Here is a 21851-nt window from a genome sequence, read left to right as displayed (position 1 = left end):
GAAGATGCCTTTCAAGAAGGTAAGATTAGAGTCAGGAGGATAATTAAGTAAATGAACATTGTAATTGAGTCCAGGTGAAGGGATGAGGACAGAAGTAGAGAGTTGGATTTGGTAGTACTTTGTGGTTAGTTGGAAAAAAAAACAAAAGTTAGCCGTTTACATTTTTTAAAGAAAAAATCTGGCAAAGTACTGTTAAGCTTTTGTAGGGTTCCCTTTCCTCTTTTGCCACTAAATTAACTGGTCGTGTTTGCTACTAGAAGTAGAGAAATGACCATCTATTTCTCTCTATACCAGGCACTTCATGCCACTTTCTTAACATGTTATTTAATTCTGCTAGTCATTATGTGAGGTATTAATGTCCTTATTTTTGCAGATGAGGAAATTGAAGTGCAGAGTTGTGAAGTAATTTGTTCAAGATCATGTTGCTCTGAAGTGGCAAATCAGGAATTATAACATGGGTCTGACTAACTCTGAAATCACTATGTGACCATTTTTCAAATTTTTGCATGAAGTTAAAGTAATATGAATGTTAGTGATAACTTTTCTTCTAAATATATTTCAACTATTTTTACTGATGTAACCATCAGCATTTAAGAAATCTGTGCTCTCAAGAGTGCCATATTTGCTAATGGACAGACATTTCATCTTTGGATTGAAGAATAAACAATATCTACCAGCTAGCTTTCTCTTTGATGTAACATTGCTGAATGACGAGTGCTAGTCTGTTCAGCTGTCATACCTTCTAATTAAACATATTTCTTGTGATCAAATTTGCTGTTTATTTTTAATATATTTATCTGAACATAATTCCAGTGGTGGTGTGGCAGTTACAAGTTTTTAACCAAAAGATTCCTAAACTAAAACAAGTAAGCAACAAGTTGGAACGCTTGGAAGTGAGGATAAAGATAAAATATGTAGCCTCTTGAGTTGTCCAAGATGAAATAGTAGCATTAAAGCTGGTGTGAAGCAACTCATGTGATGGCTTTTTGACCTCTTCTACACTTTGGAAACATAAGAATCAGTCATATTGCCGTTAAAGACCAAAATGGTAGCTTTTTTAAAGTGATGTCTTGATTCATTTGAAAATAGTAAACTCTCAATCTGTAATACTCCCACCCTCAGTCATGTAAAACAGCATACAACTTCAATTCTCATATGACATTCCTTAGAAAAGTACATGAATAGAGAACTGCTTATCAAGCTGTTATTAGTCAGGATACAAAACCCCCAAATGTCCATGACTTAAAATAAAGATACATTTCTTGTTCATGCTGCTGTGCCTTCTGGGACAGCGGGGAGCTCTTTTCCTCTTTTTGTCCTCACTCGGGGACCCAGACTTATGCACTGACTTCTAAAACTTCTGCTAGATAGTGTCACTTCCTCTTGTATTTCATTGGCTGAAGTAAATCAATGGTCACACCTACCTTCAGAGATGGCAGTTAAGTGTAATTTCACCATAGACTTGGTTCACAGCGGAAATGACTGACAACCCTTATGAGGAACATAGAGAATTATGCATGGTGGATTAGTAGAGTCTTAAGAAACTCTGAAGTAATCCTATTGTGATTGAATAAAAGATCACAAAGGTGAAATATGAACTAGGTAGATAACTGAAAAAGTCCAGTAGTTACATAATCGACTAAAGGAGTCAACTGGATCATCTGGGCTTGGTTTTCCTTGTGGTTTGTCCACTACATATATTTTTTATGTATTTTATAAAATGAATTTAATATCATTAAATATACTCATTGTATCATTGATATACACTCTTACAAAGGTTTAGGTTTCACATGAAAAACATTGTGGTTACTACAGTCACCCATGTTATCAAGTCTGCCTCATACCTGATTGCAGTCACTGTCCATCAGAGTACTAAGATGCCACAGGGTCACTACTTGTGTTTCTGTACTACACAGTCCTCCCCATGAACACCCCCCACATCATGTGTGCCAATCATAATGCCCCTAAATCCTCTTCTCCCTCCCTCCCCACCCACTCTGCCCTGCAACCCTCCCCTTTGGTAACCACTAGTCCATACTTGGAGTCTGTGAATCTGTTGCTGTTTTGTTCCTTCAGTTTTGCTTTGTTGTTACACTCCACAAATGAGGGAAATCATTTGGTACTTGTCTTTCTCCTCTTGGCTTATTTCACTGAGCATAATACCCTCTAGCTCCATCCATGTTGTTACAAATGGTAGGATTTGTTTTCTTCTTATGACTGAATAATATTCCATTGTGTATATGTGCCATATCATCTTTATCCATTCATCTACTGATGGACACTTAGGTTGCTTTCATATCTTGGCTATTGTAAATAGTGCTGTTATAAACAAAGGGGTACATATGTCTTACTGAATCTGGGATTTTGTTTTCTTTGGGTAAATTCCTAGGAGTGGAATTCGCAGGTGAAATGGTATTTCTGTTTTTAATTTTTTGAGGAACCTCCATATTGCTTTCCACAATGGTTGAACTAATTTACATTCCCACCAACAGTGTAAGAGAGTTCCCCTTTCTCTACATCCTTGCCAGTATTTGTTGTTCCTTGTCTTTTGGATAGTGGCCATTCTAACTGGTGTGAGGTGATATCTCATTGTGGTTTTAATTTGCATTTCCCTGATGATTAGTGATGTAGAGCATCTTTTCATGTGACTGTTGGCCATCTGAATTTCTTTGGAGAACTGTCTCTTCATATCCTCCACCCATTTTTTAATTGGCTATTTGATTTTTGGGTGTTGAGGCATGTGAGCTCTTTATATATTTTGGATGTTAACCCCTTGTCAGTTATGTCGTGTACAAATATATTCTCCCATACTGTAGGATGCCATTTTGTTCTGCTGATGGTGTCCTTTGCTGTACAGAAGCATTTTAGTTTGATGTAGTCCCCTTTGTTCATTTTTGTTTTGGTTTCCCTTGCCTGAGGAGATATTTTCAAGAAAAAGTTGCTCATGTTTACATTCAATAGATTTTTGCCTGTGTTTTTTTCTAAGAGTTTTTATGGTTTCATGAGTTACATTGAGGTGTTTGATCCATTTTGAGTTACTTTTGTGTATGGAGTGAGACGCTAATCCAGTTTCATTCTCTTACTTGTAGCTGTCCAGTTTTGCCAACAACTGTTGTTGAAGAGACTGTCATTTCCCCAGTATATATCCATGGCTCTTTTTTCATATATTAATTGGCCATATATGCTCCAGTCTGTTTGTTTGTTTGTTTATTTATATATTCATTATTTTTTAATTTTTTTATTAAGGTATTATTGATATACACTCTTATGAAGGTTTCACATGAAAAAACAATGTGGTTACTACATTTATCTGTATTATCAAGTCCCCACCCATACCTCAATGTAGTCACTGTCCATCAGTGCAGCAAGATGCCACAGATCTACTATGTGCCTTCTCTGTGCTACACTGTTCTCCCCGTGATCACCCACACCATGTGTACTAAAAATAATACCCCTCAATCCCCTTCTCCCTCCCTCCCCACCCGCCCTCCCACACCCCTCCCTTTTGGTAACCACTAGTCCATTCTTGGAGTCTCTGAGTCTGCTGCTATTTTGTTCCTTCAGTTTTGCTTTGTTGTTATACTCCACAAATGAGGGAAATCATTTGGCACTTGTCTTTCTCCGCCTGCCTTATTTCACTGAGCATAATGGCCTCCAGCTCCATCCATGTTGTTGCAAATGGTAGGATTTGTTTCTTTCTTATGGCTGAATAGTATTCCATTGTGTATATGTACCACATCTTCTTTATCCCTTCATTTACAGATGGACCCTTAGGTTGCTTCCACATCTTTGCTGTTGTAAAAAGTGCTGTGATAAACATAGGGGTGCATATGTCTTTTTGAATCTGAGAAGTTGTATTCTTTGAGTAAATTCCAAGGAGTGGGATTTTGAGGTCAAATGGTATTTCTATTTTTAGTTTTTTGAGGAACCTCCATATTGCTTTCCACAATGGTTGAACTAGCTTACATTCCCACTAGCGGTGTAGGACGGTTCCCCTTTCTCCGCATCCTCGCCAGCATTTGTTGTTCTTAGTCTTCGCTGCTGGTCATCCTTACTGGTGTGAGGTGATATCTCATCGTGGTTTTAATATGCATTTCCCTGATGATTAGTGATGTGGAGCATCTTTTCATGTGTCTGTGGGCCATCTGAATTTTTTCTTTGGAAAACTATCTCTTCATATCCTATGTGCATTTGTTAATCGGGTTATTTGCTTTTTGGGTGTTGAGGCATGTAAGTTCTTTATATATTTTGGGTGTTAACCCCTTGTCAGATATGTCATTTACAAATATATTCTCCCATAATGTAGGATGCCTTTTTTGTTCTGTTGATGGTGTCCTTTGCCATACAGAAACTTATTAGTTTGATGTAGTTCCATGAATTCTTTTTTGCTTTTGTTTCCCATGCTCAAGGAGGTGCGTTCAGGAAGAAGTTGCTAATGCTTATATTCAGGAGATTCTTGCCTATGTTGTCTTCTAAAAGTTTTATGGTTTCATGACTTACATTCAAGTCTTTAATCCATTTCGAGTTTACTTTTGTGTATGGGGTTAAAGAATAATCCAGTTTCATTCTCTTGCATGTAGCTGTCCAGTTTTGCCAACACCAGCTGTTGAACAGGCTGTCATTTCCCCACTGTTTGTCCATGGCTCCTTTATCCTGTATTAATTGACCGTATATATGGCTGGGTTTATATCAGGGCTCTCTAGTCTGTTCCATTGGTCTATGGGTCTGTTCTTATGCCAGTACCAAATTGTCTTGATTACTGTGGCTTTGTAGTAGAGCTTGAAATTGGGGAGCATAATCCCCCCAGCTTTATTCTTCCTTCTCAGAATTGCTTTGGCTATTCGAGGTCTTTTGTGGTTCCATTTGAATTTTAGGACGATTTTCTCTAGTTTGTTGAAGAATGCTGTTGGTATTTTGATAGGAATTGCATTGAATCTGTAGATTGCTTTAGGCAGGATGGCCATTTTGACAGTATTAATTCTTCCTATCCATGAGCACAGGATGTGTTTCCATTTATTGGAATCTTCTTTAATTTCTCTCATGAGTGTCTTGTAGTTTTCAGAGTATAGGTCTTTCACTTCCTTGGTTAGGTTTATTCCTAGGTATTTTATTCTTTTTGATGCAATTGTGAATGGAATTGTTTTTCTGATTTCTCTCTCTGCTAGTTCATTGTTAGTGTATAGGAATGCCACAGATTTCTGTGTATTAATTTTGAATCCTGCCACTTTGCTGAATTCAGATATTAGATCTAGTAGTTTTGGAGTAGATTCTTTAGGGTTTTTTATGTACAATATCATGTCATCTGCGAACAGGGACAGTTTAACTTCTTCCTTGCCAATCTGGATGCCTTTTATTTCTTTGTGTTGTCTGATTGCCGTGACTAGGACCTCCAGTACTATGTTGAATAGAAGTGGGGAAAGTGAGTGTCCTTGTCTTATTTGTGATCTTAAAAGCTTTCAGCTTCTCGCTGTTAAGTATAATGTTGGCTATGTGTTTGTCATATTTGGCCTTAATTATGCCCTCTATTCCCATTTTGCTGAGAGTTTTTATCATGAATGGATGTTGAATTTTGTCAAATGCTTTTTCAGCATCTTTGGAGATGATCATGTGGTTTTTGTCCTTTTTGTTTATGTGGTGGATGATGTTGATGGATTTTCCAATGTTGTACCTTCCTTGAATCCCTGGAATAAATCCTACTTGATCATGATGGGCGATCTTTTTTATTTATTTTTGAATTCGGTTTGCTAATATTTTGTTGAGTATTTTTGCATCTATATTCATCAGGGATATTGGTCTGTAATTTTCTTTTGTTGGTGGTGTCTTTGCCTGGTTTGGTATTAGAGTGATGCAGACCTCACAGAATATGTTTAGAAGTATTCCCTATTCTTCTACTCTTCAGAAAACTTTAAGCAGGATGGGTATTAGGTCTTCACTAAATGTTTGTTGAAATTCAGCAGTGAAGCCATCTGGTCCAGGAGTTTTGTTCTTAGGTAGTTTTTGATTACCAGTTCAATTTCATTGATGGTAATTGGTTTGTTCACATTTTCTTTTTCATCCTTGGTCAACCTTGGAATGTTGTATTTTTCTAGAAATTTGTCCATTTCTTCTAGGTTATCCAGTTTGTTAGCATATAATTTTTCTTTGTATTTCTGTGGTGTCCATAGTGATTTTTCCTTTCTTGTTTCTGATTCTGTTCATGTGTGTAGACTCTTTTTCTCCTGAGAAGTCTGGCTAGGGGTTTATCTGTTTTGTTTATTTTCTCAAAGAACCAGATCTTGCTTTCACTGATTCTTTCTATTGTTTTATTCTCAATTTTATTCATTTCTGCTCTAATCTTTATTATATCCCTCCTTCTGCTGACTTTGGGCCTCATTTGTTCTTTGTTTTCTAGTTTCATAAATTGTGAGTTTAGATTGCTTATATGGGATTGTTCTTCTTTCCTGAAGTAGGCCTGTATTGCAATATACTTTCCTCTTAATATGGCCTTGGCTGCATCCCACAGATTTTGCAGTGTTGAATTATTGTTGTCATTTGCCTCCATATATTGCTTGATCTCTGTTTTTTTTTTGGTCATTGATCCATTGGTTATTTAGGAGCATGTTGTGAAGCCTCCATGTGTTTGTGGGATTTTTTCATTTTCTTTGTGTAATTTATTTCTAGTTTCATACCATTGTGTTCTGAGAAAGTGGTTGGTACAATTTCAATCTTTTTGAAATTACAGAAGCTCTTTTTGTGGCCTAGTATATGATCTATTCTTGAAAATGTTCCATGTGCACTTGAAAAGAATGTGTGTTCTGCTGCTTTTGGGTGTAGAGTTCCGTAGATGTCTGTTAGGTCCATCTGTTCTAATGTGTTGTTCAATGCCTCTGTCTCCTTACTTATTTTCTGTCTGGTTGATCTGTCCTTCAGAGTAAGTGGAGTGTTGAAGTCTCCTAGAATGAATGCATTGCATTCTATTACCTCTTTTAATTCAGTTAGTATTTGTTTCACATATGTAGGTGCTCCTGTGTTTGGAGCATAGACATTTATAATGGTTATATCCTCTTGTTGGATTGACCCCTTTATCATTATGTAATGTCCTTCTTTATCTCTTGTGGCTTTCTTTGTTTTGAAGTCTATTTTATCTGATACAAGTACTGCAGCTCCTGCTTTTTTCTCCCTCTTAGTTCCATGAAATATCTTTTTCCATCCCTTCACTTTTAGTCTGAGTATGTCTTTGGGTTTAAAGTGAGTCTCTTGTAGGCAGTATAAAGATGGGTCTTGGTTTTTATCCATTCAGTGACTCTATGTCTTTTGATTGGTGCATTCAGTCCATTTACATTTAGGGTGATTATCGATAGGTATGTACTTATTGCCATTGCAGACTTTAGATTCGTGGTTACCAAAGGTTCTAGGTTAACTTCCTTACTATTTAAGAGTCTAACTTAACTCACTTAATATACAATTACAAACATAATTTAAAGGTTCTTTTCTGTTTCTCCTCATTTTTCTTCCTCTTCCATTTTTTATATATTAGGTATCATATTCTGTACTCTTTGTCTATCCCTTGATTGACTTTGGTGATAGTTAATTTAATTTTGCATTTGTTTTGTCATTAGCTGTTCTACTTTCTTTATTGTGGTTTTATTACCTCTGGTGACAGCTATTAAACCTTAGGAACACTTCCATCTATAGCAGTCCCTCCAAAAATAATAGACTGTAGAGATGGTTTGTGGGAAGTCAAGTCTCTCAGCTTTTGCTTATCTGGAAATTATTTAATCCCTCCTTCAAATTTAAATGATAATCTTGCCAGATAAAGTAATCTTGGTTCCAGGCCCTTCTGCTTCATTGCATTAAATACATCATGCCACTCCCTTCTTGCCTGTAAGGTTTCTGCTGAGAAGTCCAATGATAGCCTGATGGGCTTTTTTCTTTGTATGTGATCTTATTTCTTTCTCTGGCTGCTTTTAGTAGTCTGTCCTTATCCTTGATTTTGCCATTTTAATAATTATATGTCTTGGTGTTGTCTTCTTTGGGTCCCTTGTGTTGGGAGATCTGTGGATCTCCATGGTCTGAGAGACTATCTCCTTCCCCTGATTGGGGAGGTTTTCAGCAGTTACCTCCTCAAAGACACTTCCTATCCATTTCTCTCTCTCTTCTTCTGGTATCCGTATAATGCAAATATTGTTCCATTTGGATTGGTTACACAGTTCTGTCAATATTGTTTCAGTCTTAGAGATCCTTTTTTCTCTCTGTGCCTCAGCTTCTTTGTATTCTTCTTCTCTAGTTTCTTTCATTTATCGTCTAATGCACCGTATCCAACCTGCTTTTAATACCCTCCATTGTGCTCTTCAATGATTGGATCTCCGACCAGAATTTATTCCTGAGTTCTTGAATATCTTTCCATACCTCCATTATCATGTTAGTGATTTTTATTCTTAAATTCCTTTCAGGAAAGGGTCATGAGGGCCATGTCATCTTTCTTAGGAGTTGTATTAATTTTACTCTGAACCAAGTTCCTTTGGCATTTCATATTTGTATATGGCACCCTCTAATGTCCAGAAGCTCTACTCTCTGGAGCTGCTCAGCCCCTAAAGCAATGTCAGGGGTCGCAGGGGAGTGGTATTGGTGCATGGGGGGAGGAAAGAGGTGTTTCGTGCTTCCCGGCTGCTATGCCTGTCTCCACTGCCTGAACCAGTGGGCCGAGCACACAGGTATAAGCCTCTATGCTTTGCATTTGTAGTTGCTGTAGACAGATCTTCTCTCTGGCTGGCCTAACGCCAGGGTAGTTTTTGCTGGTTTGTGAGCCAGGTGGGGCTGGCCGGGAGAAAGACGCAGTAGGCTGCGTATCACAGAGGGGGTCCTTGAAGATGTGTAGCTAGCCAGAGTGCTGGAGCACCTGGAATTCATGAAAGCTTCCAATTTGCTAGGCAGAGTGCACCCAGACAATTTTGTCTACCTGTTGTTTCTCTTTTGCAATAAGCTCTGTGCAATCCTTGCCCCTTTAGGAGCCCTTTTGCTAAGGGCTTCTGTGTTAGGAAGTCTCTCAGACTGCCTGCCTTTCTTTTGTCTCAGAGTACCTGCCTTTCTTTTGTCCCAGAGCAGCCAGATTTAGATCCCTGCTTTCCACAAGTGGCTGGAATCTCGGTCTCTCTAGGAATCTTGCCTGTCTTAGCTTCCCAATCCCCTAATCATGAGAGTATCATGAAAGCACCATGAAATGTAGGTTTGTGCTCCCAGAGCAGATCTTCGGAGTTAGGTATTCAGCAGTCCCAGGCCTCCACTCCCCGCTCCATTTCTCTTCCTCCCGCCAGTGAGCTGGGGTGGGGGAAGGGCTTGGGTCACACTAGGACACAGCTTTGGTATGTTAGGCTGTTCTGTGAGGTCTGCTCTTTTCTCCAGGTTTATGCGGTCTGGTGCAGTCGTCTTTCCTGTTGCTCTTTCAACAGTAGTTGTATTAATTATGTTTTCGTATTATATGCAGTTTTACAAGGAAGCCTCTGCCTCACCTCTCACACTGCCATCTTTAATATGTCTCCCTATGCTTGGGTTTATATTTGGGCTCTCTATTCTGTTCCATTGATCTTTGGGTCTGTTCTTGTGCCAGTACCAACTTGTCTTGATTACTGTGGCTTTGTAGTAGAGCTTGAAGTTGGGGAGTATAATCCCCCCAGCTTTATTCTTCCTTCTCAGAATTGCTTTGGCTATTTTTGGTCTTCTGTGGTTCCATATGAATTTTAAAACTATTTGTTCTAGTTCGTTGAAGAATGCTGTTGGTATTTGGGTAGAGATTGCATTGAAACTGTAGATTACTTTAGGCAGGATGACCATTTTGAGAATATTAGTTCTTCCTGTTCATGAGCACAGGATGTATTTCCATTTATTGGTGTCTTTAATTGCTCTCATGAGAGTCTTGTAGTTTTCATGGTATAGGTCTTTCACTTCCTTGGTTAGGTTTATTCCTAAGTATTTTATTCTTTTTGATGCAATTGTAAATGGAATTGTTCTCCTGATTTCTCTCCCTGCTAGTTCATCATTAGTATATAAGAACACCACAGATTCTGTGTATTAATTTCGTACCCTGCAACTTTGCTGAATTGACTTATTCTAGTAGTTTTGGAGTGGCTTCTTTAGGATTTTTTATGTACAAAATCATGTCATCTGCAAACAGTGACATTTAAACTTCTTCCTTACCAATCTGGATTCCTTTTATTTCTTTGTGTTAGCTGATTTTCTGCCTTTCCTTTTCCTCCATGTATTTTCTTAGAATGTTATAATGTCCCATGACCCCTCAATACTTTTTCTATTAACAATTAGTTTCTCTTTTCTTAGTGAGTAAAGTATGATGAGGACAGGTTTAAATTTCTTGATTGATTCCAGATCTGGAAAAACTTCAAGATCATTAACTTGAAGATGATTGACCCAAATATCAACATATTTTAAGTCTCAGATAATATTGTTTTGTAGAGAATATGTATGTATTATTGTTTTATTATTTCATTACTCTCAGTAATATTTTATTACAGTTTTTATGGAACTAAAGATTTTCTGATTCATTGTTAATTTTGGTTAATTGAATTTGCAATAGATTGACAACAAACATAATTGGTTCTAATCAAAAGGCTGAAGATCAATTGATTTCTTAGTCATTTCTATAATGTTAGGAATTTACTTTGTCTAGAAGTACAGCAGATCATTTCTGGTCCCTTGAAGTTACTAGTTCAGTTTTAATGTTTATGTAAGTATATGCAGTTATTTGCAGGGATGTTTTTGTTATCTGTAGTTGTACACAAACTCTGTAATACTCAATTGCTTCAAACAGTAGTCATATTGTTCACAAATCTGTAATTTGGGCAAGGATTGCAGGGAAATTTGTCTCTGCTTCATGTATCTGTTAGGATGGCTCAATTGGGGCTAGAGGATTGATGTCCAGCTGCTCACACACATGGCTGTCAAAGTAGTATTGGCTATTGAGTCCTCTTCTTACGGGTCTCTCTGTGGACTAACTTAGACTTCCACACAACATGGTGACTTCCAAGAGTGAGTATCCTAAGGAACAGTGTTCTAAGAGACCGGCAATGGAAATTATCAGTTTCTAAAGGCCTGAGCCTGGAAACACACATCCCTTCTGTATTATATTGATAAACAATCACGGGGCTTAGATTCTTGGAGTAGGGAACCTCTAGCTCTTGATAGGAGGATAGAGTGTCAAAGAAATTTGGAGCCATGTTTTCAAATTGCTACAAAGGATATGGGAATTTTACTATTCTTAGTTGATAAGATTACTTTGCTTCAAAGGGAGAATAGTGCTAGTACTTAGAGTTTGTAATATTATTCTTACTCAGATGCTGTTTTCCAGTGCATCAAAATTATGGTGATCATGTTGTGTTAAAAAAAATACTGTGTATTTAGTTAGTTTGGACATTTGAGTCATAATTGTATATGCTAACTTTAAAAGAAAAATCTACAGAAGATGGCTTAACATTTTGGAAACTAAATGCTAAATTATCACAATCAGTGATAGCTGTGATATTTGTTAGTATAAACTAGAGTGTATACATGGAATAAGAAATCTGTTAACTTTAATTTTTGGGGTTGAGGGTAAGGTGATATTAATAAAAGGAACCAGATTTGTGAACATTTTATCTCTGACTTAATTAATATTTCTATTTTAACTCCTCAGACTTCTAATTCTGTGGATCTGTATACAGGATTAAACTAATAGCATTAATTAAAATGGTCATACAAATCATTCCTACTTTAAAAACTTTTGTTTTGAAATTAGAATATAGAAACTTTTTATTTTTGAACATATAATTCTACAATTTTTATGTTAGGACATTAAAAATATGATGGAGATTTTTCTTTTTCTTCTGCCATCATTTAGGAATCAGAGTTCCTAAAGAGTTGACAGAGCCTTCATTTTTCTTCCTGCTAGTGACAGACTAGGCTCTGTACACTCATAGAGAGCAGTACAGTACTTGTCACTGGCAGCCTTTCTGTGACAGAGAGCCTATAGACATAAAGTGTAGCCTATTGTGAAGTGTCAAGTGAAAGTCTGCCAAAAACTCAGCAGACAGAACTAATTGGAGAGAAAAAGGATTTTTGTGTCCTCTTCTCCTTTCTATTCTATTTGTTTTATAAGACATTATTAAAGTAGCTTGTTTATGTAAGATTTGTCTGCCTTGCTTCTCATTGCACAGATCGTTTTTTAACTTAAAGTCTTGTACTGCAGATTGTTGAGCAGTTCCACATGGAGGCTGGCACAGGACCAAACTCGAGACATGCAACTCATAACAGTTGATGAAAAATTGGTAAGAATTTTTTACTGTACCGTGCTGTGATTCTACCTTTAGCGTTGTTTTTGTACAACTGATTTTTAGTATGGTGTTCTGGGTTCTTCTAAGAAAGTGATTTGAATTTTAATTTTGAGATTGTATATAAATTTTAGGAAAAATACTCATTACAGGAAGATAATTTTTATTAGGCATTTTATGCCAATACTAAGAAATTACAAAAGGCTTCCATTTCTGTGGTGTTTGTAAGAAGCAGTCAGAGCATTTTTATTTTTGTAATTAATATATTGTTTTTTATTTTCTCAGTTACACTCCTATTAAGTCAAAACACTTGTGAGTAAATACTATCTAAAACTATTTTTTTGGTTTTTCTGGAACTAGTTTTTGTTACTGTGGGTGTATATATATATGTATATATATGTATCCATACGTATATGCATCCCATTTCTACATTATACATGAGAGATAACAACCAGCAACAAATGAATAATAATCTTCTCTTAGTCAGTAGCTGATATAATTTTGGTAATTATCCCTTATTAAACTTTTCAGATACAACTTGTTATTCTTATACAGTACCACAAATTTTATAAAGTTTCTAAGGCTTCTAGTAAAATTATGTTATAGTACAAACATGATTTTCATTTTTAAATCAAATATGTGGGTATGTTTCCTAACTACTCCTTTTCTAATTGTTGTACATTCTTTTATTCAATTTCAGGTCTGTAAACATAATTTAATAGGTCACTCAAGGTTCTATTCACATTATTAAAGATAATAACAGATAAAACAAATGGGACTACATCATGCTGAAAAGCTTCTGTATAGCAAAGGATACTATCAGCAGAACAAAAAGGCATCCTACAGTATGGGAGACTATGTTTGTAAATGACATATCTGACAAGGGGTTAACATCCAAAATATATAAAGAACTCATATGCCTCAACACCAAAAAAGCAAATAACCCTATTTAAAAATGGGCAGAGGATATGAACAGACACTTCTCCAAAGAAGAAAGTCAGATGGGCAAAGGCACATGAAAAGATGCTCCACATCACTAATTATCAGGAAATGCAAATTAAAACCACAATGAGATATCACCGCACTCTAGGTAGGGTGGCCAACATAGAATAGAATAGGAACAACAAATGCTGGCAAGGATATGGAGAAAGGGGAACCCTCCTACACTGCTGGTGGGAATGTAAACTAGTCCAACCGTTGTGGAAAGCAATATGGAAGTTCTTAAAAAACAAAATAGAGATACCATTTGACCCAGGAATTCCACTCCTAGGAATTTGCCCTAAGAATGCAGCAGCCCAGTTTAAAAAAGACATATGCACCCCCTATGTTTATCGCAGCACTTTTTACAATAGCCGAGAAATGGAAGCAACCTAAGTGTCCATCAGTAGATGAATGAATAAAGAAGATGGGGTACATATACACAATGGAATATTATTCAGTCATGAGAAGAAAACAAATCCTACCATTTGCAAAAACATGGAGGGAGCTAGAGGGTTTTATGCTCAGTGAAATAAGCCAGGTGGAAAAAGACAAGTACCAAATGATTTCACTCATCTGTAGAGCATAAGAACAAAGAAAAAACTGAAGAAACAAAACAGCAGCAGACTCACAGAACCCGAGAATGTACTAACAGTTACCAAAGGATAAGGGACTGGGGGTTGCGGGGGTGGGGGGAAAGGGAGGGAGAAGGGGAATAAGGGGCATTACGATTAGCACACATAATGAATGTAGCGGGTGGGCACAAGGAAGACAGTATAGCACAGAGAGGACAAGTAGTGATTCTGTAGCATTTTACTATGCTGATTGACAGTGACTGTAATGGGATATGTGGTGGGGACTTGATAATGGAGGGAATCTATTAACCACAATGTTGCTCATGTAATTATTTATTAATGATACAAAAAAAAAGAGAAAAAGAAAACAAAACCTTCCTTTGTAAATACAAAGAAAACCACAACTATTTTGAACATAAGTCAAACAACTAAAAAAGAAAGAAATTAAAGTAAATTATATCATGTAAAAAAAAAGATAAATAAATAGAAAAGTAAATATACAGAAAATTGGAAAAACTCCCATTTTATGCTTAAGGTTGGTTGGTTTAATCTTTAAATTATCTCTTAGGTCTGCCTTGTGACCGAGCCATCATACTAGTCATCTTTCACCTCTGTTGCTACAGTAGTTTAATTGATCTACAGAGGTAATTTAATATTCCTTTGTTTCCAAAGGATAACCAGAAGAGTCTCTTTTAAACGCTGGTTTTCTTATTGTGTTTCTTACAGACCAAGAATAGACATTAAAATCCTAACCACTTTTGAGGTCTTATGTGAGTTAACTCTTGCCTTCCTCTCTAGGTTTATTTTGTACCATTGTCTTTTATACACTGTACTGCAGCCATACCAAGCATGGAACTTGATGTTCCTTGTTCTGCTTCAGGGCATTCAGATTCCAGTTCACTCTGCCTAGATGCTTTTTAGTCTCCTAGCTGGTCATCAGGTACCATCTACTTGGATTCAAATGCTATTCAAACATCACTTCCTTTATCAAGTATATAAAAGTAGTGAGGCAGGTATATATGTAAGAGGAGGAGGGTTTGCATGTGCCATGGGTTCATTAATGAAGGTACAATAATTATAATTTTTCCAGTGATCATCTCTTTTAAGCCTTAGGAGATGACCTTCTTATTCCAGTATTAGGGGGTTTATTACTCCTTTAAAAATTTTCAAATTTTATAAAGGTCATTATTAATACTCTTAAGTTCTCTTCTTTTTAGTTAGAAGTCAAACAGCAGTGTATTATTCTAAACAAGGTGCTATGAAGCATACCAGATAAATATACAGATTACTTTGAGTTTTGTGTTTTTAATTATATCTCATAAAATTAGTTGCGTACTTTCAGTGAATATTATTGCCCTGCATAGATTTTCTCCAGCTTTGATTATGTCTTTCTTGAAGTGTAGTAGTAAAAGTATTAATGTGGTAGTCCAGCTGAAGTCAATTAAGCCTTCGGTATAACTATTCTTAGTTACTGAAGTAATACTGAATCCCATAGGTAATTTTCAAACCTGAATTTTAGCCTTCACTTTGGTTTATATTTAAATGATAGTATTAAGTTATCAATTATATAATGATGTTAGGGATTTCATGTCTTCTTGTTTGTACAGAATCGGATGGATGGTTTAGTAAATAGCCTAATGACAAGAAAGACCAGGGGCTTGTCATTTCCAGAAGAGTACGTCCAGAAATATTGAGCAGTTGGAGTTGATTATATTTGTATTTTGAACAAAGGTGATTCTAAAAATACACAGTAATCCCGCTTTATCCAGAGGTGACACAATCCAAGACCCCCCAGAGGGTGCATGAAACCATGGATAGTATCAAACCCTACATATAGTATGTTTTTTCTTATATATACCTACTACCTATGACATACAGTAAGAGATTTAACAATAACTAATGATAAAATAGAACTATACTGTAATAAAATGTATATGAATGTGGTCTGTCAAAATATCTTACTGTACTGTACTCACTCTTAGGACTGATGATGATGATGTGAGACAATAAAATGCCTACATGATGAGGTGAAATGAGGTAAATGATGTAGGTGTTGTGATGTAGTATTAGGCTGCTATTGACCTTCTGATGTTACATGAGGAAGATCATCTACTTCTGGACTGCAGTTGAGCATGGGTAACTGAAGCCATAGAAAGCAAAACTGGATAAAGGGGGGCTACTGAATATCAACATTAATGATAAAGTATTCCAAAATGTGAAATAAGTCTTTAGGAGTATTTTAAAAGGAGTTGTGGAAACAGCATTTTAATGTCACTATTAATGTAAGCCAATTTATTAACTTAGTATACCATTTTTATTAAGTACTCAATACTATCTTACTGTTACATCTGTGCCTGAAATTGGATAGAAGCTGGAATCTTAATTGTAAGGTAACAGTTAATTATTATCATGATTTATATTGGATCTTCTTAAATAACATATTTTTAAATTAATATAGATGATGCCTATTAAAGCCAAGGGCTTAAGTACATGGACTAAACTTAGTTGGGGATCAATTTTAGTGGTTATTTCTAGTTTCAGAAAATATATCCTAGAAATTTAAAACCAGAAGATTACTTTAGATGTTATCTATTTATATTAATGAATCCAGTTATTTTTCATTAAAAAATAGTTTAATATTTTATTCAAGAGAACTCTTATGTGGGAATCTAATAGTTAATAAACTAGATATAAGCAGAACTGCTGGAGGGTAAAGTGAGTGCATGAGGGAAGACTTGTACACCTTCCCCAAGATTACTTTCTCAGGGGACTACATAGAGTAAGATTTGGAAAGATAATTTAATCTGTCCCTTTTTATTAGACTAAACAACTGGTTCTCAAACTTCTGTTTAAAAAGTTTCCAGTTAACTGGTTCTCAGTTCTTTTGAGGCTGCTTTTTTTACTGATCAACCATAATTAGTAGAAAGCTGTTTTTTATGGAGAAAAAAGTATTTCAACAAATGAGGTGGAGCAGTTATATATCCAAATGCAAAAAACTAACGAACCAAAAAATTGTATCCATACTTTGCACCATATTCAAAGATTAACTAGAAGTCCTAATGGTAAATTTATAGTCCTAATTATAAAACTAAAAGTTATAAAACTTCTAGAAGAAAATATGGGAGAAAATCTTTCTAACTTTAGGTTAGATGAATATTTTTTAGATACAAAACCAAAGCATGATCCATTTTTAAAAATTTTATAACGTTGTACTTCCTCACAATTAAAAATTTCTACTCCTTGAAAGACATTGCTAAGAGAATTAAAAGGCAAGCCACAAATTGGGAGGTAATATCTATAAAACATGTATCTGATAAAGGACTTATATCCAGAAAATAGACATTTATAACTAAGTAATTTGATATTAACTCAAATAAAAATAAGCAAACACTTTACCCAGAAGATAGTCACACACTGAAACTACAGTGAGATGCTACTACCCATTTACTTGAACGGCTTAAAAAAATTGACATCCAAGTGCTAGCAAGGATCGAGAGCCAGTAGATGTCTCATATAGTGCTGGTGAGAGTACAAAATGATATGGCCATTTTGGAAAACAGTGTGGCAGTTTCTTTTAAAGTTAAGCATATGTTTACCATATAGTCTAGCAATCCCACTTCTAAATATTTACCCAAGTGAAATGAAATTTTATGTTCATGCAGAATCCTGCATACAAATATTTGTAATCTTGTTATTCATAATTTCAGTAACCAGAAACAACCCAGCTGTCCTCCAGTACATCTTTATAATAGATTTCTACTCACCAAATTGGAATGAACATGAGTGAATCTCACAGGGATTATGCTAAGTAAAAAATGCCCGACTCAAAGATATACTCTGTGATCCCATTTTTTAGATATTCTAGAAAACTGTAGGGACAGAAAATTGATCATCAGTTATCAGGGTTGGATGTGGGAGGAAGAATTAGCTATAAAAACATTAGTAACTTTTGGGGGTTGATATAACTTGCATATCTCGATTGAGGTATTGATTCTTTTGTCAAAACCCATATTTGTTTGTATTCATTTGTGGAAAAAAATACCCATTGAACTATACACTTAAAGGATGAATTTTACTGTTCATAAATTATATCTCAGTTTTTTTGAAAGGGGAAAGGTTATTTATTAATTTAATGCTAATCTACTTTATAACTAATATCCATTGGTTCAAGTTCTATCCTAGTAATACACAGGGCATGCCATTTTCTACATGACAGCCTTCTGTATATTTGAAAACAGCTCTTTGGTCCTAACTCAGTGGCTCTCAAAAGAGTGATGTGGGTGAGCAGGTATGGAACAAAATCCTTGTAGGAGTCCACAAAGTCAAACTATTTTCATAATATTCAAAGACTTTATTTGTTCTTCTCACTGTGTTGAGATTGACATTGATGGTACAAAAGTAGTCATGGGAAAACGTTTAGCACCTTGGCACAAATCAAGGCAGTGGGCCTAAACTGTACTACTAGTCGTTGTATCCTTCACTTCCTTGTATTCAGGTTTTGTTTTTTTTTTAAAGCCATTTTCACATAACATCCTTGATGAAGTAGCAAGAATTGTTAATTTTTAGAAATCTCAATCCTTCATACATATCTTTATGTTCCAAGCAGTGAAACAGAAGTATGCATAAAACACTTCTGCTGCATACCAAAGTACCACAGTTTTCTCAAGGAAAAGCACTTGACTGGTAGAATTGCTGTTGCAAACTGAACCTAGTCCCATTTTCATGGAGCTCTTTTTAATGGGGAAAACGATTAACAGATGACAAACAATAGTTATTCAAACTTTGGTACATGGCAGATATCTTCTCAAAAACAAACCTGTAACTTCAAGGAAGTGTTGACCAGGATAAACACTTGTAGCTCTCAAGTCAGTTAGAATTTTTGTAAAACTTATTCTGTTACCCATCTGATTGAGTTTGACATATTCCCAGTACTTGAAGATTATTCAAATGATTGATGTTGATGTTCATGAATATCATTATTTAAATACTGTGTAATGAAATATGTTAACATTTGGAAGATCTGCATACTTCTGTGAACCAGTATTTTCCATGCAACCAGTGTATGATTTTATAATATCATACACTGGTTGCATGGGTAAAAGTTTCAAAGTGCAAGAGAGAACAATGGATTTAATGTAATCGAGAATGAAAATATTGATGCTGGTAGTATTGATCCCTTTTCTAATTACAGTCTTTGTGAGGATGAATATTCATATATTGCAACCAGGACAGCTTAGCACAGCAGTTCAAATGCAAGAACAGCTATTAAAATTTATCTGTCTTCTATTAAGCTAGACATTAAGAGATTTTGAAAAGTGCAGATCAGTGCCACTCCTCTCACTTAATTTTTTAGTTTTTGAAAATACAATTATTTTTTATTATTTATGTCAATATATGATCAGTTTATTATTTTAAAATAGAGTGTGGATTAAAATTTTCTCTTATTTTAATTTCTTATAAGGTAAATATAGATACATCTCATATAAACAAAATCATATGATCCCAGTAATTTTTAAGAGTGTAAAGGAGTGAGGTCAAAACGTTTGATAATCATTCTCCCAACTCTTTTTTTTTTCTTTTCTGGGTTAAACATCCCTAGGGCTTTTGATCAACATGAGTTCCAGTTAATTCATCTTCACTACTTTCCAGTTTGATTAAATCGCCTTTAAAATGTTGCCAAGATTTTTCATGATACTCCAGATGTATGGTGCAGGGTATGGTAGGGTTTACTACTCTCTGCCTTTTAATCTCAGCAGTTGTAGTAAGGCAATTTAAAATGTAGGTTCTCATACTTCCACAGAGAGCTAAAACCTCAGATCCTTTTTTATTTGTACTCTTAGCAAGTCATGTTTCATTTCTTCATCTAAAGTATATGCTTTTATTATTTTTAACTGTTATTCTCAGATTACTTCAAATGACATGTTACCATGTGAAGTGAAGCTTTTTTTTCCTGTTTCTTTCTTTTTTTTTTTTTCTTTCCTCTTCTCCTGCCTCCCCTCTCCTCTCCTCTCTCTTTACTGTTATATCTGACAGGCAGAATTTAATACCTAGAACATAAAAAATGAATAGAATTTTTATAGTGTTTCATGGATGTCAGTACCATATATGGAAAGGAAAAAGTGTTTTTTTTCTGGGCAGCAACTGTATATTGACAACATACATCTTTATCCTTTTTTTTAGGTGTAGAATATAGAAGGGAAGAGTCTGCTTAGCATTTTCTATTGTAAAGAATCTATTCTCTCATTTTAGAACTATATACAATTTGACATTTTAGGGAACAAATCTTCAGAGAATAAAATTGTAGTAATACCTGGATTTCTGTTAATAATGAATTTTATAGCAGAGCATATGGTAAATTTCTAATCAGTCAAATTTAAGAATGTCTTCCAGTTAAAAAAATTCAGGCTTTCAATAAAAAAAAGAATGTCATCTGGCTTGTGTATAAACTATCCTTTATGTTTATTCTTGGAACTAATAAAATTTTTAGTATGGAAGTTATAGATTACAGTATTTTTAAGTCTTGTCAATTTAAAAAACTTCCATGGGTTGCACCATTATTACTTCCAATATGTGATACTTCTGCATAATAAGAAAGCTTACAAATGCTTATTTGGCCCTTGGTTTTTGTTGCAGAGTTGTTATGCTGTGGAGGTTGTATAAATGTCTTTGCCTTTGTGCTTTATTAAGAGATTAAATTTTTTTCCTTTATGCCAACCCACCCCAATCTCCTTTCAGGATGTTTGATGAATACTGAAGTCCAGTGGACATGTTACCTTTTTATGATCACTTGGACTATATATAAATACTCTTAAAAGATTTTAAGTAGACACTCCTGCACAAGACAATAAAGCATGAATTAGACCTACTTAGGTTTATTTTTATTTGCTTTTTAATCATTTTTATTACCTATTTTTAAAATACTAATTCCTGTTGTCACAATTACCTTATATTAACAATCTACTGCTATAGTTAAAATTTTAATACCAAAAATTGAAAAATGCCGTCATAAAATGTCAATGTTTTAATTTATTAATAAAAATACGTGAAATAAGCCTTAATAGTTTGGGTATTAGTATATTACTTCTGTAAAATTTTGGCTGCCATCTTTCCTTCATTCTTATTTATTCAATGAATACTTATTGAGCCTTTCTGTGTATGAGGGACTATACTTCAGTGTTTATATTGACAGTTTGAATGGTTTGTTTTCATTTTAGGTGCTTATTTTGTTTAAAAACTATTAAGCACCACCTGTTTTAAATCTTACAAAGATAATATTGTTAGTTTATAATGCAGCCTCAACATAAATGCATATGAAAAAGGAAACTTTTTATTTAGCAATCTGTAATACAATCTCAAATCTGTTGAAGGGAGTGGGGGAAAGAATGGCTGTCATTTATAAGCTGTTTTTGAGAAGTTATACACTATTAATATAAAATTCTAATATTTTTGAACATTTTAAATGGTATGTTATTAATATCTATTTCAAAATGAGGTGTATATCTAATATTAGTAGTCAGTTTTTTGAATATTGCCAATTTGCTGTATTTTACTGCTTGGCAGTTTCTTCCAAATAGCATAACAGCAGTCAAGCTGTTAGTTGCTTATGTTTGCAATAAGTAATTGCTGTTTGATTTAGGACATGGTATTAGTAGCACACTCAGCCAAATGGATGATAATATTGCTGTTTTAGAATGTACAGAAGCAATAAGTAACAAGTCATTTGATAGAAATTTTGTGACACTTTAGTAGATTTAAAATTTTTACATTGCATGAACTTGCTCTAAAAAGTTTATAAAATGAATGTTTTTTGCAAGACTTCCAAAATAAAAGTTAACATTTGCTGTACAAGTATTTATCTTGTTTTTGCCACCTAATGTACTAAAGTTTATAGATGAAAACTTTTCATAAGTCTGCAAGCTTGAATTAAAAATCGGTCTTTAAGAAGTGACCTGCACCAAAAGATAAACCTAGTTGGTGGCTTACATTTGCTTTGACTGCTTAC

At 35.0% G+C, this 21851-nt stretch overlaps 1 protein-coding gene across 2 annotated transcripts in view; it reads left to right on the top strand.

Annotated features, from left to right (window-relative positions):
- The window catches only part of NDUFS4 (NADH:ubiquinone oxidoreductase subunit S4), a 108673-nt gene that overhangs the window by 36478 nt on the left and 50344 nt on the right, over positions 1-21851 (top strand). For both annotated transcript variants that reach the window (XM_037022089.2, XM_037022090.2), the window contains exon 2: positions 12215-12293. In XM_037022089.2, the coding sequence (XP_036877984.1) occupies positions 12215-12293 (79 nt within the window). The remainder of the gene's footprint in view (positions 1-12214; positions 12294-21851) is intronic.

This window comes from Manis javanica, chromosome 1 (assembly GCF_040802235.1).
Source record: "Manis javanica isolate MJ-LG chromosome 1, MJ_LKY, whole genome shotgun sequence".
NCBI classification, from domain to species: domain Eukaryota; kingdom Metazoa; phylum Chordata; class Mammalia; order Pholidota; family Manidae; genus Manis; species Manis javanica.
The sequence above is the reverse complement of the archived record's forward strand: the minus strand, read 5'-3'. Positions and strand labels throughout refer to the sequence as shown.